General features: G+C 37.7%; 1 protein-coding gene across 19 annotated transcripts in view; it reads left to right on the plus strand.

Annotated features, from left to right (window-relative positions):
* Positions 1–14,180, plus strand: part of Sgip1 (SH3GL interacting endocytic adaptor 1) — a 180,586-nt gene that overhangs the window by 123,615 nt on the left and 42,791 nt on the right. For 10 of the 19 annotated variants that reach the window (XM_048351505.1, XM_048351504.1, XM_048351510.1 and 7 more), the window contains 4 exons: positions 1,691–1,783; positions 3,836–3,910; positions 6,086–6,586; positions 13,329–13,456. In XM_048351505.1, the coding sequence (XP_048207462.1) occupies positions 1,691–1,783; positions 3,836–3,910; positions 6,086–6,586; positions 13,329–13,456 (797 nt within the window). The remainder of the gene's footprint in view (positions 1–1,690; positions 1,784–3,835; positions 3,911–6,085; positions 6,587–13,328; positions 13,457–14,180) is intronic. The other 9 variants (XM_048351523.1, XM_048351519.1, XM_048351520.1 and 6 more) reach the window with 1 other exon arrangement.

Genomic DNA, 14,180 nt, shown 5'->3' on the forward strand with positions numbered 1-14,180 from the left:
TCATTTGTATTACTAACCTATCTATGGTTAGTCTTAAATTTAATAACATAATTAATGACCAAGGAGGGGATTTGATTTATTGAAACTTAATCTGCCTATTTAAGATATTCCATTTACAGATGAAAACCATACATGAAAAATAGAAACCTTTCTTAGAAATTAAAGTGGTATCCCACATTGAAAGCAGGAGAATAATTTTGCTGCACAGCAAAACAGAGCAATGATCGTCTTTGGCCTGTAATAAAGCGGAGAGATTGCACCCCTAGACTACCAATGAGTTTGCCTTGATTGTTCTTCCATAACCCCACGATTTCCACATCATCTACCCTTGCAGTTTCCTGTCTACTCACTATCCTTTTGATTTATTCTCCTATCTGTCACTTAAAAGGCCTTAGATGACAAGAATCTGTATTTTGGAGTCCATCTACCTGGGTGAGATCTCAGCTCCATTACTTTTTTATCAACAAGTTACTTAATGATTAACCATTCTAATTTTAGATTCCTCTCCTAAAAGTGTCATAATACCAACCACATGGTGATGCTAACTAAAAGACATGGCAACTGTGACTAGCCTTGTGTTAGATGCTGTATGTACATTCTAGACACAGTCTATGTATATCTATTATTTCTGTCAATGTTCTCAGTAATTCCTGAGGTTGTTTTTACTATCTCCACTTTACAATGCAGGAGGGAAGCTCAGAGGGGTTAAATGATTTGCCTAAGATTTTATAAATCTAGAGGCTAATTGGATTCCAGGTCTGACTGACTTTCCAGCCTGGGCTCTGTGGTGAAATACAACAGTTCTTTCTGAGAAAGGCTACTATGTGCCCACTGACCACTGCACTTCAAGAAAATATCAGAGGGAAAAAAATGTGAAGTTCAATGTTCTTAGACTCAATACCTAAATTTACCTCAGATGTCTGAGCACCTATTTCTTTTTCTGGTTTCCTAAAAATATGTATCAGGCACTCAAAAAAGTTAGTTCTCCTTATCATGCTATTAAAAAAAAAACTTGTTAGAACATCCTTTAAATCCAGGAACTACTGCATAGAATCCAAGCATTTTCAGTTCTGAGGCACAGTTCAGCAGAATTTAAGTCAACTTAGAACAAACCGAATGTCCATGGGGTTTAAATCTAAAATTTCAAGAACACCAGAAATGAAACTTGTATGTGTATTAATATTTAGAATGGCCTTAAATCACCTACCAAAAGAAAAATGCACAGTATACTTTGAAAAGTTTAAATTAGTTTGTATCCTCCTACCCCACACACTGTTTCTACTTTAGCTAGAGAAAAATGAGGAGCAGTATATATATATAAATATATATACATATATATGTATGTATATATGTATATATATTCCTAAATAAACTGTCCTATATAAGACAACATAAAAATTACTTCCTTGTGTGGGAGAGAATTTTGTGAGCACAAATTGAAATTGAAATTTTTAAGCTCTAATTTCTAGGACATCTTAGTCAGTGTAAAGTAATGTGTAGAATTAAAATTCCTTTGTACAACTGTATACAGTTAATAAAAAATAAATTTGGATCAATGATAGATAGATAGATAGATAGATAGATAGATAGATAGATAGATAGATAGATAGAGATAGATAGGTAGGTAGATAGAGTCTAGGGCAATTTTTATTTGAACTTACTCTAAGACATTCTCTTCCTATGTTTCTAGGTCTTCTAGATCAGCCTGAGATCTGGGGTACAGGCCAATCAATGAATCCAAGTCTGGAGTCGCCAAAGTTAACAAGGCCTTTTCCCCCTGGAAGTAAGTTGTGTCCGCTCTATCTGGAAAAATAAATGACTCATTTTACTGTCTGTCTGTATAGTGAAATTAGACAGCTCCTACAAGGTATACATAAGCAGCATTCCAACTATACAATATGAAGAGAAGAGATGCTGTTCTAACAGTCTTTAGAGCTAGGATGACAAGGAAGCTTATTTAAGCAGAAGCAGAAATAAAACAGCAGAATGAAGCAAAGTCATGGAATGTCTTCTGACATTTCCCAGACTCATTCATTCATTCATTAACTCAGTTTAGCAGGTGAGCAAAAGAAACTCAGTTTCACAAGTGAGCACTGGGCTGTCAAAGACTAAAAAGGTAAATAATCAGATAGAATCTCTGCTTGTTCCAAAACAACAAAGGCTACAGAGAACAGACAACTGTACGGAAAGCATGACTTAGAAAGCAAGAACAAGGGCTGGGAATGTGGCCTAGTGGTAAAGTGCTTGCCTAGCATACATGAAGCCCTGGGTTCGATTCCTCAGCACCACATGTAAAGAAAAAGCTTCATGATATTTTATTTATTGCATAATATTTTGTTGATTATGTCCTTAATCGACTTTGTATGGTGGCAATTAATGAGGAACTTGATCTTTGATTGGCTCTTCTGTGTAGCTAATAGCTATGATTAAGAACCACATATTCCTAGACTTTCGGAGAAGAGTTGTCAAACATGCTTATTGTGCAAAAAAACAAGATGCTGTTTAAAAGCAAATGAAGTATTGAGGACAGAAGAAGGATTACAGAAAGGCACAATTCCTATAGTGTGCTGGTAGAGAAGATTGGCAAAATCTTTCCAGTTCCATTTCCTCCAGACTCACTCCGTTTTTAGGATATGGAAGAATGGATCGCACATTGGTTCACAACTATACCTTATTATGGTGAAACCTTATAATGTGAATCTTGAATCTACCAAACGTGACAATCACAAGAAAATACATATTTAGGACTGGGGATATAGCCTAGTGGCAAGAGTGCCTGCCTCGGATACACGAGGCCCTAGGTTCGATTCCCCAGCACCACATATACAGAAAACGGCCAGAAGCGGAGCTGCGGCTCAAGTGGCAGAGTGCTAGCCTTGAGCGGGAAGAAGCCAGGGACAGTGCTCAGGCCCTGAGTCCAAGGCCCCGGACTGGCCCAAAAAAAAAAAAAAAAGAAAATACATATTTAAAGGAAGAAGAACAAATGATACCTTTTGAAACAGCAATCACTGTCTACAAAGTAAGAACCTCAGTGGTAGAGACTGTAATGCTACACTTTTTGTAGGATTTTGTTTGACTCTTCTGTTTACCAAAAGAATTGTTTCATCTTTCTTTGATTCAAGTTACATTGCTTCTGGATTTCAAAATTTCAAAACTTTTCTAGACTCAATCTAGACAATAATATCTAACTGGATTAAAGAGCCCTCACACAAGCCACCATCTGATTTATTGTCATTTCCATGACAACACCCTGGATGGTAACTTAATCATTGTCATTCATAGTCCCTTAAGGACAGAGACTATTTTTATTTCTACCTCGAGTCTCTAGCTTCCATAGAAGAGGTGGATCTCGGTTGTGTGCACAGGTTTGTTGAGTAATATTTAAATGAGTGAAATTTTTACACTATTGTTACTATCTGACATTCTTTTAAGTAACTCTTACTCTCATACAACAGAAGAATCTGAATTTGAATGTTTGAACTTAAAAAACATCTTTATGGTATGGGGGTCAATGAATGTAAATAAGGGAATGAAGAAGGGGGGAGAATGCAGTCATAATATTCAATGTATTTCCTATGAAACTAGAAAAATTGAGGGGAGGGGAGGGACTTAGAGGTAGGAGGAGCATGAAGAAAGAGGTGACATCATGCATTATACTTATAAACTGATTTGTTGAATGGTAATTCCTTTGTACCACTGTTTAAATATAATAAAAATATTATTTCCATTTCCAGTGGCAGGTATATGAATGAAAACTTTAATCTGCCTCTCTGCAGTACATTGTGTAATGTAGAAGAACAAGATCAATAATGCTTGACTTTCCATCTCTCTGCAGCACCTCCACCACTGCCTCCAAAAAATGTACCAGCCACCCCACCTCGAACAGGCTCCCCCTTACCAGTTGCACCAGGTAAACTGTGGGGTTTTTTCCACTCTGAGACAATGTAGCCAATGGAACAAAGGACCTAAACTTCAACATACAGGTGTTAGAAATTGTAGGGCTTATCAATATGGCCCACTCTCATAACACTACAAGTGACATGAAGTCTTATTTTAAGGTTCTCAAAAATTAATAATGTCTCAATTCATTTTTTCCTCAGTATACTTTTGTATGATGAGGACTGCATTTACTTACAAAATAAGGGAAAATCATAATGTTAAAAAGCCAACTGTTGAGTTGACCACTCACTTTGTTTAACCTCAGTTTAATGATTTTAAAATAAATGGTCTCAAAGCACAATCTATATTTTTCCTAGAATCAATAAAAGTTTTCCTAGAATTATAAAGACTGATCATGCTTCCAAGATTAGCAGTATACTGTTTATAGGTGGGCATTTTCCCTAGTACTCACTCAAGAATTTAATAACCTCATTGCAGAGAGATATGTAAAAATTATGAAATATGGTAAGGAATTGCCAGATTCTTTAAATAGGTAATTTTCACCATCTATTAAAATCAATACTACTATTTTACCATGTATTAAAATCAATACTATGCAATCAAATAATTTATAATCTGCCAAATCTTATTGGACAGCAAATAAAAAGCTGTAAAGGTTATTTTATGTTGCTGAGCCCATATAGCATGGCTGTTAGTCACATTTGGAAGTCAATAGCAGTTTTCATCCCTTGATGTTTATGCAGCTGGGGAACTAGAGTACAGAGCAGAGCATTTCACAACAGCAGAGAAAGGAAGACACAGACACTTAGAAAATATATATTGACTCTAGCCCAATAGAGAATCATCCAGAGTCTCATGTAAAGCTGTTTGTAAGTACAAACCATTTTGGACTCTGTGTTTCCATATATTATGTTAGATATAAATAAACCTACCAGAAACAAAATTATAAATATTGTGGGCCATTCAAAATATTATCTCTTTGATCTATAGACTTGGGACCTTGAAAATTAATTCTTTTCAAGCTAGAAATATGATCATAACAAGCCAGTTCTAATAGCCTACAATTATTTAAGGGTGAAGAGACTCTGATCAGGCTTTCTAGTAATTAAGGTATTTTTTTAATTTGAATAATCTAAGGGTTGTTTTTAAAAAAAAAACAGTTCTTCACATTTCAATTATTATCAAATATTTTACAGCAAGTAATAGAAGTTAATTTTGATTTTTTTCTGTTATTATTAAAATCAACTACCTGTCAAGTGCAAAGCCAGCCTAAGCTATAAAATTAGGTACTATTTTAAACAAAACAAAACAAAAAGCCGATGGTGATCTTTAAGCAAAACAGAGACTTTTCTATATCATAACTTTAAGTAAATACCTATCATGGTTATGCCTCTGAAGCTAACAGTTTAGACTTAATGAGAAAATAAATTAACAATATTTTGTGATGTTCTACTCCACTCAACTTGTATATATGTAGCAGTTCCAAAAAGTAGCAATAACCTATGTGTATGTTGTTGTGTGAGGATGTGCATGTGTGTGTGTGTTTGTACATGTTTATGTAAAGATATTTCTTTAATGTTTTCGTTGCATTTCTGATATAAGCAAAAGAGAAGACCTAAAACTAAATGTGATGTCTGCTGTTTTTTTTTAAAAAACCTAATCAATATTATCACTAGTTGTACCAGACATTTGTCTATTTTTAACATATTAGAATCCTTGCAACAATCCTTATAAAATCTGAGGGTGACTTTCAGTGATCAGTTCTTTGAATACTGTATCGTGTGTATTTCAATAGCCCAGATTTTCAGAAGCAACCTCCCTTTGGCATTTACACTTCCAGAGCCTGTATACATCATCAGCTTCTCAAAGCAATCTCCCTTGCTCATCTGTGAGCAGCCTTGAGAGTGGTATTCTCCTCAGAACTTTGCTTGTAAAATGGCCAACTGTGGTTACCTTGCCAAGGAGTAAATTATATTGTAAAATACACTCACACTACAGAGGTGGGGAAATCTTCCCTCACCTTCAAGTCTTAATCTACTAAAACTATTTGTGCATCATGAAGTATACCCACCGAGGCATGACACTATATTCACCAGGTTTTGCCTCATCCCTCCCTTCTCCAATCCTCATACAGATAATACTAACAAAGTTAATTTGAAGTTTAAAATCACTACTTTAACTGCAGGAAATGACCAGTCAGCCACAGAGGCCAAAATTGAAAAACTACCATCCATCAATGACTTGGACAGCATTTTTGGCCCAGTGCTGTCCCCCAAGTCTGTTGCCATTAACACTGAAGAAAAGTGGGTCCATTTTTCTGATACGTCCCCGGAACACGTTACTCCAGAGTTGACTCCAAGGGAAACAGTGGTATCTCCAACAGCTGCAGCAGACAACCCACCTGACTCCCCAGCTCCAGGCCGTCCTGGCACCCCCGGCCCCTCAGATTCCCAGGGACCTCCTGGTCCTACACGCAATGTACCATCTCCGCTCAATTTAGAAGAAGTCCAGAAGAAAGTCGCTGAGCAGACCTTCATTAAAGATGATTACTTAGAAACAATCTCATCTCCTAAAGATTTTGGGTTGGGACAGAGAGCAACTCCACCTCCCCCGCCACCACCCACCTACAGGACTGTGGTTTCGTCCCCTGGACCTGGTGCGGGCAGTGGTACGGGGACCACCAGTGGTACGTCTTATTGCTTGAGTGTGCTTCGTGTGCCCAGGAATGGCCGGGGCTGCTGTGGTGTGACCAACACCTTCCTCTTGCCTGGCAATTGGCTTTAGGGCTTCAGCCATTCTTCCTTTGGTCTGGGTGTCCTGTGACCCTGTGGCATGTCCAAGCTCACTGAATGCTCCCCGCCATGTTCCCAGTCTGTGGATGTGTTCTGTCTTGCATTCCCAACCCCCACGAGTGACCCGCCTGCCACCCTGCCGTGAGAAAGTGACATTTCAAACAGAAAGCTGTGTTGTCATGATGTGGAGTTCAAGAAGGTTCTAGAAAGACATAATTTATAGCCAGGAGGTTACAGGTCACATGTTTAATTTCTCTGTCAAGTGCCCATAGAGCTTTAGGTTTTGTAGGTCAATCTGGGAGAAAAAGAGCCCTACATTTTTCTCTTTTGTTTTTCTTTTCTCTTTTTTCTGTCTCAGCAGGGGCACTTTGTTAACTCCTCTCGTTTCTTTAGGGAGAAAAAGGTGTAAGATTTGAAAGGGAAATTTTAGAGACAAAAAAAAACCCTTGGATTATTTTATCTCCAATGTAATAAGGTTGCCTTAATCAAACCTGTTCTCTGATCTCGGCTTTTTGCCATCCATCAGGCTCTGAAGTCTATTCTAAGTATAAGGATGGGAGGTAGCAAAGACTACCCAAAATGTGTATTTTTTTTTAGGATTCTCAATGTAAACTGTCACACTGAATTGGACATTTTCTTTTTCTTATTTGAAGCTACATTTTTGTGTTTTCTAATATAGAAGGACAGAAACTCTTACCACACATACCAAAGAACCATAATCATTTTCCCAATGCATTCATTCCATATCATTTACTCCTCTGTTGCTGAAGTTCATCTGTCAACATCCTCAGTGTCTTTGCTCCTGTACATGTGAGTTCAGTCTCAGCACCTTTCAGTAGCTGCCATCATCTACTAGCTTTCCGTTTATGTGAGGTATTTGAGTCTAGTAATGGACAGGAAAGAAGGTACTTGTCTGTATTTTCATATTCACTCACCCTGCTGCCTCTTTCTGTGTAGTGCTTTCCAAGGCTTCTCTGAGTTTGCAAATGCATCTTTGCTTATTAAAATGACGGCAGCCATAGATCATGGTGGGCCGTGGCCTCACTTATATAACTCACAAAAGCAATGTTTTGCATCATTAGGCATGCCCACAGCCCTCCTCCCTCTAAAGAGGAAAATGATCCAATACTCAAATAAGTTTGCAAAGCATGACTCTGGGTCATGTTCCAAAATAAAAGAAACTGTGAGTACTTTTATTTTTCCAATAATAAGAATAAGCTACAGTTTTATTCCATTAGATGCTACATTGAGTGCTTTATGCACATTCTTATATCCTCACAAGAACTCCACTTAGTACATTATTATTATTATTATTTTCCCCATTTTACAGATGTGAAAGTCAAGGCTCAGCCATATCAAGTACTCTCGCCACATTTACACAGCTGGAGGTGACAGACTTAGAGTTCTGACACTCAGGTCTCTCTGATCTCAAGTCTATGTTTTTAACTACCATGTTCTCCTGGAACTTCTGTAAGGTTTGGTACAGAATGTCCCAATCTTAGTTGAACACCCTAAATTGCATGATGTCATCTTCAAGATCAGCAGAATGTACTGCTTTGTGTTTCTCTCATTCTTGATGCTCACAATAACCACATCTATGCCTGTGACACTTTTAATTTGAGTTTCTTTTTACAGGGAGGGACTCAGCTCTGTTCTTCCCTGTAGAGATAAAAGGCCCCCATGACAAGCCATTGGGCAGCAAACCCAAAGACATTGTAGCTTAAAAGAGGGGTGCAACTCTTTCCTGGGCTAGACTCTTGGTCTTCTGAAAAAACATTTGAAAGAATACCCACCTATCTGCAGTGGTGAGCCACTGTGCTATATCCAAAGCTAACATCTTCTGTCAGGATGGGGAAAACAAGATAACCGGTATTTCCTTCATCATCTTTCACCAGACTTTAAGAGATAGATGCTTAATTGAATTGACCTCTGATCTAATGAGGAAGAGCTCTGGTATTCTTTCTGGAATCTTTAAGAGTCTGGTTGTTATTTTCATGTTTAGCTTCACAACTTTATTCAAAATTAGCTTAAAATATTGCCTGTAAAGACTATTGATTTTTAATAACTGAGCTACAGGGCACTGTACTTTGCTGGCATTGAATGATCAGATTTCTCAATGGAGGATTGAACTTGGCAAATGAAGACCATGAATAAATAAAACTCTGCACCAACATCTCCATAATTAAGTCTAGGTTTATTTGCAAACTGTCAGGAACATAAATTTAAGAACTTAACAGTACAATTCAGTTTCATGTCTAAAGACAAACAATGCTTCCCATTATATAGCGGAGTTTTTTTTATTATCTCTTATACAGAGGAGTTGCCATTTAACAAAGCAGTGAATGAATGCTCCTTTTTAGGACAGTTAGCCCGATGTGACTAACTTTTCCTATACTTGCTTAGTTAATTGGGTAACTGTACTTAATTTGGTAAAATATGTTCCCCGCATAGGTGACTGTGACTGATCAAGGGTAGAAACACCCACAGCTTTGTGAATCAGAAGAGTTATCTGATGCTGAAAACAGTTGGAAATTAAAATTTGGTCCAAGACCTTGAATTTGCTTATGGCAAAGAATTATAAATTCCTAGTCTGGCTGGCCCCATTCCCTTATTGGAATGTAGACTCTAATTCTTGGCAAAAGCTCTCATTTCTCTCTCAAGTGGGCTAAATGCCTAAGAACAGGAAGGAAAAAGAGTTTTGCTGGCCTGCAGCCATATTGGAGGCTGAGGGGAAAGAAAAGTTAGTTAAGAGAATTTCAGAGCAGTATTTTCCAACTTAGGAAAATAACACAATATTTAAAAATATATTCATGATCTCTCTCTCTCTATCTTTCTCTCTCTCTTTATATCCCTTTGTTTCTCCTTCACACCACACACACACACACACACACACACACACACACACCCCTACAAAATGAACTTGAACTTGAGCTATATGAGGTTGAATTAACCAAATATATTTCCTAAGTATAAATCTTAGAACAGTGATGCCCAATTTGAGCATCACCATGCCTAAAGGCTATTTTAATTTTAATTGTTGTAAGTTAAAATTAATTTTAAGTGTCATTAAGTGCTTGATGGCCATGTGTGGCTACTTATCACGATGGGCAGTACTTTTCCTGGAACTATCTAATCATCACAGCTTTTTTCAAGAGCTCTGTTTTAGAGATTTTGAAGTATTTGGTTCCAGAAATATAGCTGGGCATTGGTGGCTCATATCTGTAATTCTAGCTACTCAGAAAGCTGAGATCATAGAGTCACAGTATGAAGCCAGCCTGTGCAGGAAAGTCCATGAGACTCTTATATTCAATTGACCACCAAAAAGCTAGAAGTGGAGCTGTGGCTCAAGTGGCAGAATACTAGCATTGAGCACAAAAGCTTAGGGACAGTGCCCAGGCCCTGAGTTTGAGCCTCAGGACAGCAAAAAGAAAAAAAACAACAATGAAAACATAGTGTATAACCAATGCCATATATACTATTTAAAAAATAAATAGTGTAATTTTGTTCCACGAAATATCATTGTAAAAGGTTTATTAGTTGCTCGCAAAGCTCCAGGTGCATATGTTTTTAATTTACTTGAGTTTACCAAAGGTAACTTCATTTTGTGGATACAAAAGCTAAAACTCAAAGAACTTAACTTGCAGAAGTTTACTTTTTAGTTGTATCTATTGTACCAAGAGACAATCTTTACTATCATCATCTCTGTAGCCTTCTATTTGTGTCACAAAGCTAATGACTAGCAGAGCCAGAATTTGAATGGTATAGTTTATATCTCTGCCTTTACCCCAGAATGACCACCACTGCTCCTACCCTATTGCCACCAAATGGACACAAAGGAAAACAATAAAAATTGAAGCTATAGCTATGTGATTTTTTTTAAGAGTTACCAAATAAACTATGTTAAAATGTCAGGTTGAGAGCAGTTAGTGGATCAAGAATATATCAAAGTTTACCAAATTGTTTAACACAAAATCTAAAGCATGTGTGGCTATTATCATTAAACCTGAAAAAACAATGGAATTGTCTAATTTATTTCTCTGGACTGTTGTGAGAAATAAATCCTGCTTTAGGGGAAAATTAAAATATCATTGGAAATCAGAGCAAGGATAGATGTACAAATATTCCTTCCACGTCTTAAAATAGGCAACAACTAAGCAGCCTCACAGCCTAAGAATCCTTGGTTTGGTTGTGAAAGACCCCTCAGGCTGAGCCTATCCCCTCCTGAGCCTCTGAGTTCTATCAGGCAGAGTTTGACAAAAATTTCCCTTTTCTTCCTGCTTAATTCTCTTGCTTAGCATCTTCTGTAACTGTAGAAGGAAATTACTCCATCATTTCAGTCAAGAGTATGTGAAGGGTACCCATAAGGCAAGAAAAGGCAACCTACTTTTGAATTACAACTCATTTTTCTTCTTTACCTTTTAGACATCTCTATATCAAGCCACATTTTTTCCATCACCCTCATTTGTGGCCTTTATTCCTATAGCATCCTTCAGTTTAGCACACACATCTATGAGTGTTTTCAGGTTTGATTGTGACAACTACTTTATAAGTTAGAAAGATGTATACTATTATCTCAGTATTCGAATCTCTGTAAGGATCCACTGAAAGACTAACATCACCTATCTCCAAACTTAACCATGGGGGTCAGGTCATGTATGTAAAATGCCTTGTGTATAGGTAGCCCAAGAAAATAAAATATAAGAGTGCAGGAAACATATGAGCATGTAGATGCCATGATAAAGAAGATGGAGATCAAGAGAAGATGATGGTAACAAGTAGAATGACATACTACTGCGATAAGTAAGGGAAGAAGAAATACTCTCAGGATTTGAGATTATTTAAACAAGAGAAACAAACTTTGTCCTGAGGATTCTCTAACATAAGAACAGACTGCAATTCGGTTTTTCAGTCAACTGCAAAGCTCTTTGAGAATGTGAAAATCTACAGCCTAAAACACTAACCTGGGACTCCAATGATCAGTTTCAAAAAGGAGGCAGCAGGTAGGGTGAGAGGGTTTGAAGCAAAGAGGCTGGATATTCCTAGGGCAGAATTTCTTATAATTCTTTTGGAAGGATTGATAATTTGTTGTTTCCAACTAAAGCAACCAAACTTTGGAGACAGAACTGTTTGGCTTAATTTCCCAGTTTTTAGCCAAGTAGTTTCCCATGCATCCTGGATGTATGACTGATATAGACATGCCCCAGAGTGCAGACACCCTACTGGTATGCTAACTGGTGTGCATGCCAGCCTCTGTGTGTCATCTGTGTTCCATATGCTTGTCATGGACAGCCAAAAAAAAGTAAATCCAAGAGGCTCTTTCAAATTTTACCACAAAAATTCTTGCAGGCAGCCAGGCATTTGTTTCTCACACCTAGAATCCTGGCTACTTAGGAGGCTGAGATTTGGAGGATCTTGGCTTAAGGCCAGCCCAGACCACCAATTCTGTTTCCAAAACAAAGCAGGGCTAGAGATGTGATTCAAGTGCTGAACAAGCAGAAAGCCATGAGCTTAAATCCCAATACAACCAAAATATTATACATACATACATATATATGATGTCTATCAGAGGCAAACTCCATTAGATTTCTAAACAGACTCATTTAGAAGTTAAATCATCTAAGTTCAGTGTATTTCTTTTTTTAAGATTCAACATATGAATTGTGAAACATCTAATGTACTTTCTTAGATTTTGTTCTTTGAAAATTCCATCCATTATTTGAGATACTGATAATGTTACTATTCATACTTTAATATAAGTTGAAAGTATATTAAACTTATCTATATTCTATAACTTATCTATATTCTATAAAGAAAACTTAGCTGGAGGCATGACTCATTCATAAGAGTGCCAAACTTGTGATTATAAGACCCTGAGTTAAAATCACAATACCACCACCAAAAATAAAAGAAAGGAAGGAAGGAAGGAAGGAAGGAAGGAAGGAAGGAAGGAAGGAAGGAAGGAAGGAAGGAAGGAAAAAAAAAAAAACAGCCAGGCATAGTGGTACACTCCTGCAATCTGCTAACTAGAGAGCTGAAAGCAAGAACACATGAGTTCAAAACAAGCCCAGGAGAAGTTTGTGAGATCCTATCTCAAAAAGAAACCAAAGGGCTGGAAGTGTGGCACAATCGCCTAGAATGTTAGGCACGAATTCAATACCTCATGCTTCCAAATAAATAAAAAGGGAAAATTGAAACAGAAAACTTTAATATGGAAAAATTACACATCATCCTTAAAGTTGTAAATTCTAAATCTCATTTTCATCTCAGAAATAAACTCTACCTATAAACAAAAAGCAAGGGAAATTATCAAAAGTTTAGTATGTATGTGGTTCAGAGGAAAACTACCTACTATCCACCCAAAAATCCTAAACATTTACTACCTTTGGTCAAAGATAGAGTAATAAAAAGGATTTACCTTTCCCTGGGTGTCACATGACAACAAAAGGTGATAAGCCTCAGCTTCTGCCATCAACCATAATCCAAAGTTTTTTTTTCTTTATTAAAAGAAAAAATGTATGCTGCTGTGTTTAGTTTAATAACTGCCAAAAAATATAGGCGGGCCTTGCTCCATACTGTAGTGACTGTGCTTGGGCCCTTTGTGTCTCCCATTGTGTTTAACACCAGTCTGTTTTCCAGGCACGTCATCTCCTGCTCGACCAGCCACTCCGTCGGTCCCCTGCAGCAGTACCACTCCACCTCCACCTCCTCCTCGGCCTCCATCCCGGCCAAAACTACCTCCAGGAAAGCCTGGAGTCGGGGATGTGGTATGTTCCCCCATTATGCCCCGGCTTGCTCAGACATAGGTGGAAAGAAGGAGCATCCCCAAGTACCTAAACACAAGACATCTTATCTTTATGGCAGAGCATTAGTGCTTGTGTGTGAGCCACAGTGCAGGTAGCTTCTGAAAGACAGCCACTGCAGGATGGCTAGCTGTCTTCATGTCTCTACTGGCTTTCTCAAGATGAAATCTAACATGATAGGCAGATGATTGGGCCTCAGCTCTGGTACAGGAGTTGGGTACAAATGAAGATGATACTATTCCATAGTGCTAAAGCCTCTCAAAAGAGATGTGTTGCTTTTCACAACATATGTCTGAGGTTTAGAAGACTCTAAGAGATTGCAAATGTATGGGAATAGAAAGAGGAGCCTAGTGGTCTGATATGTTTGTGGGTGGTATTAATGCACTTTGTTCTAGGGCTGAAGAAAACATAATTTGGACAACTAAGAAACTTGTGGCAGCGGTAGATTTTACTGATAACAATGAAATGAATGTGCCAATTTCCCTAGTACAGGAGCATAGTAAACTGAAGTCCAGAGTACCTGGTTCAGTTATTCTGGTCCACTGTTTTATATTTACGTAGCTTTAGATAGATAAGCTGTGTAAACTCCTTAGTAAGATTTCCTGGGTTTAGCATACCAACAGTTTTGGTTCCTCCAGCTCTCTTCCACAAGCTCCTGTGTTGATAGCATCCAATGCAATGTAAGATA

The sequence above is a fragment of the Perognathus longimembris genome, chromosome 7 (genome assembly GCF_023159225.1).
Source record: "Perognathus longimembris pacificus isolate PPM17 chromosome 7, ASM2315922v1, whole genome shotgun sequence".
NCBI lineage: Eukaryota > Metazoa > Chordata > Mammalia > Rodentia > Heteromyidae > Perognathus > Perognathus longimembris.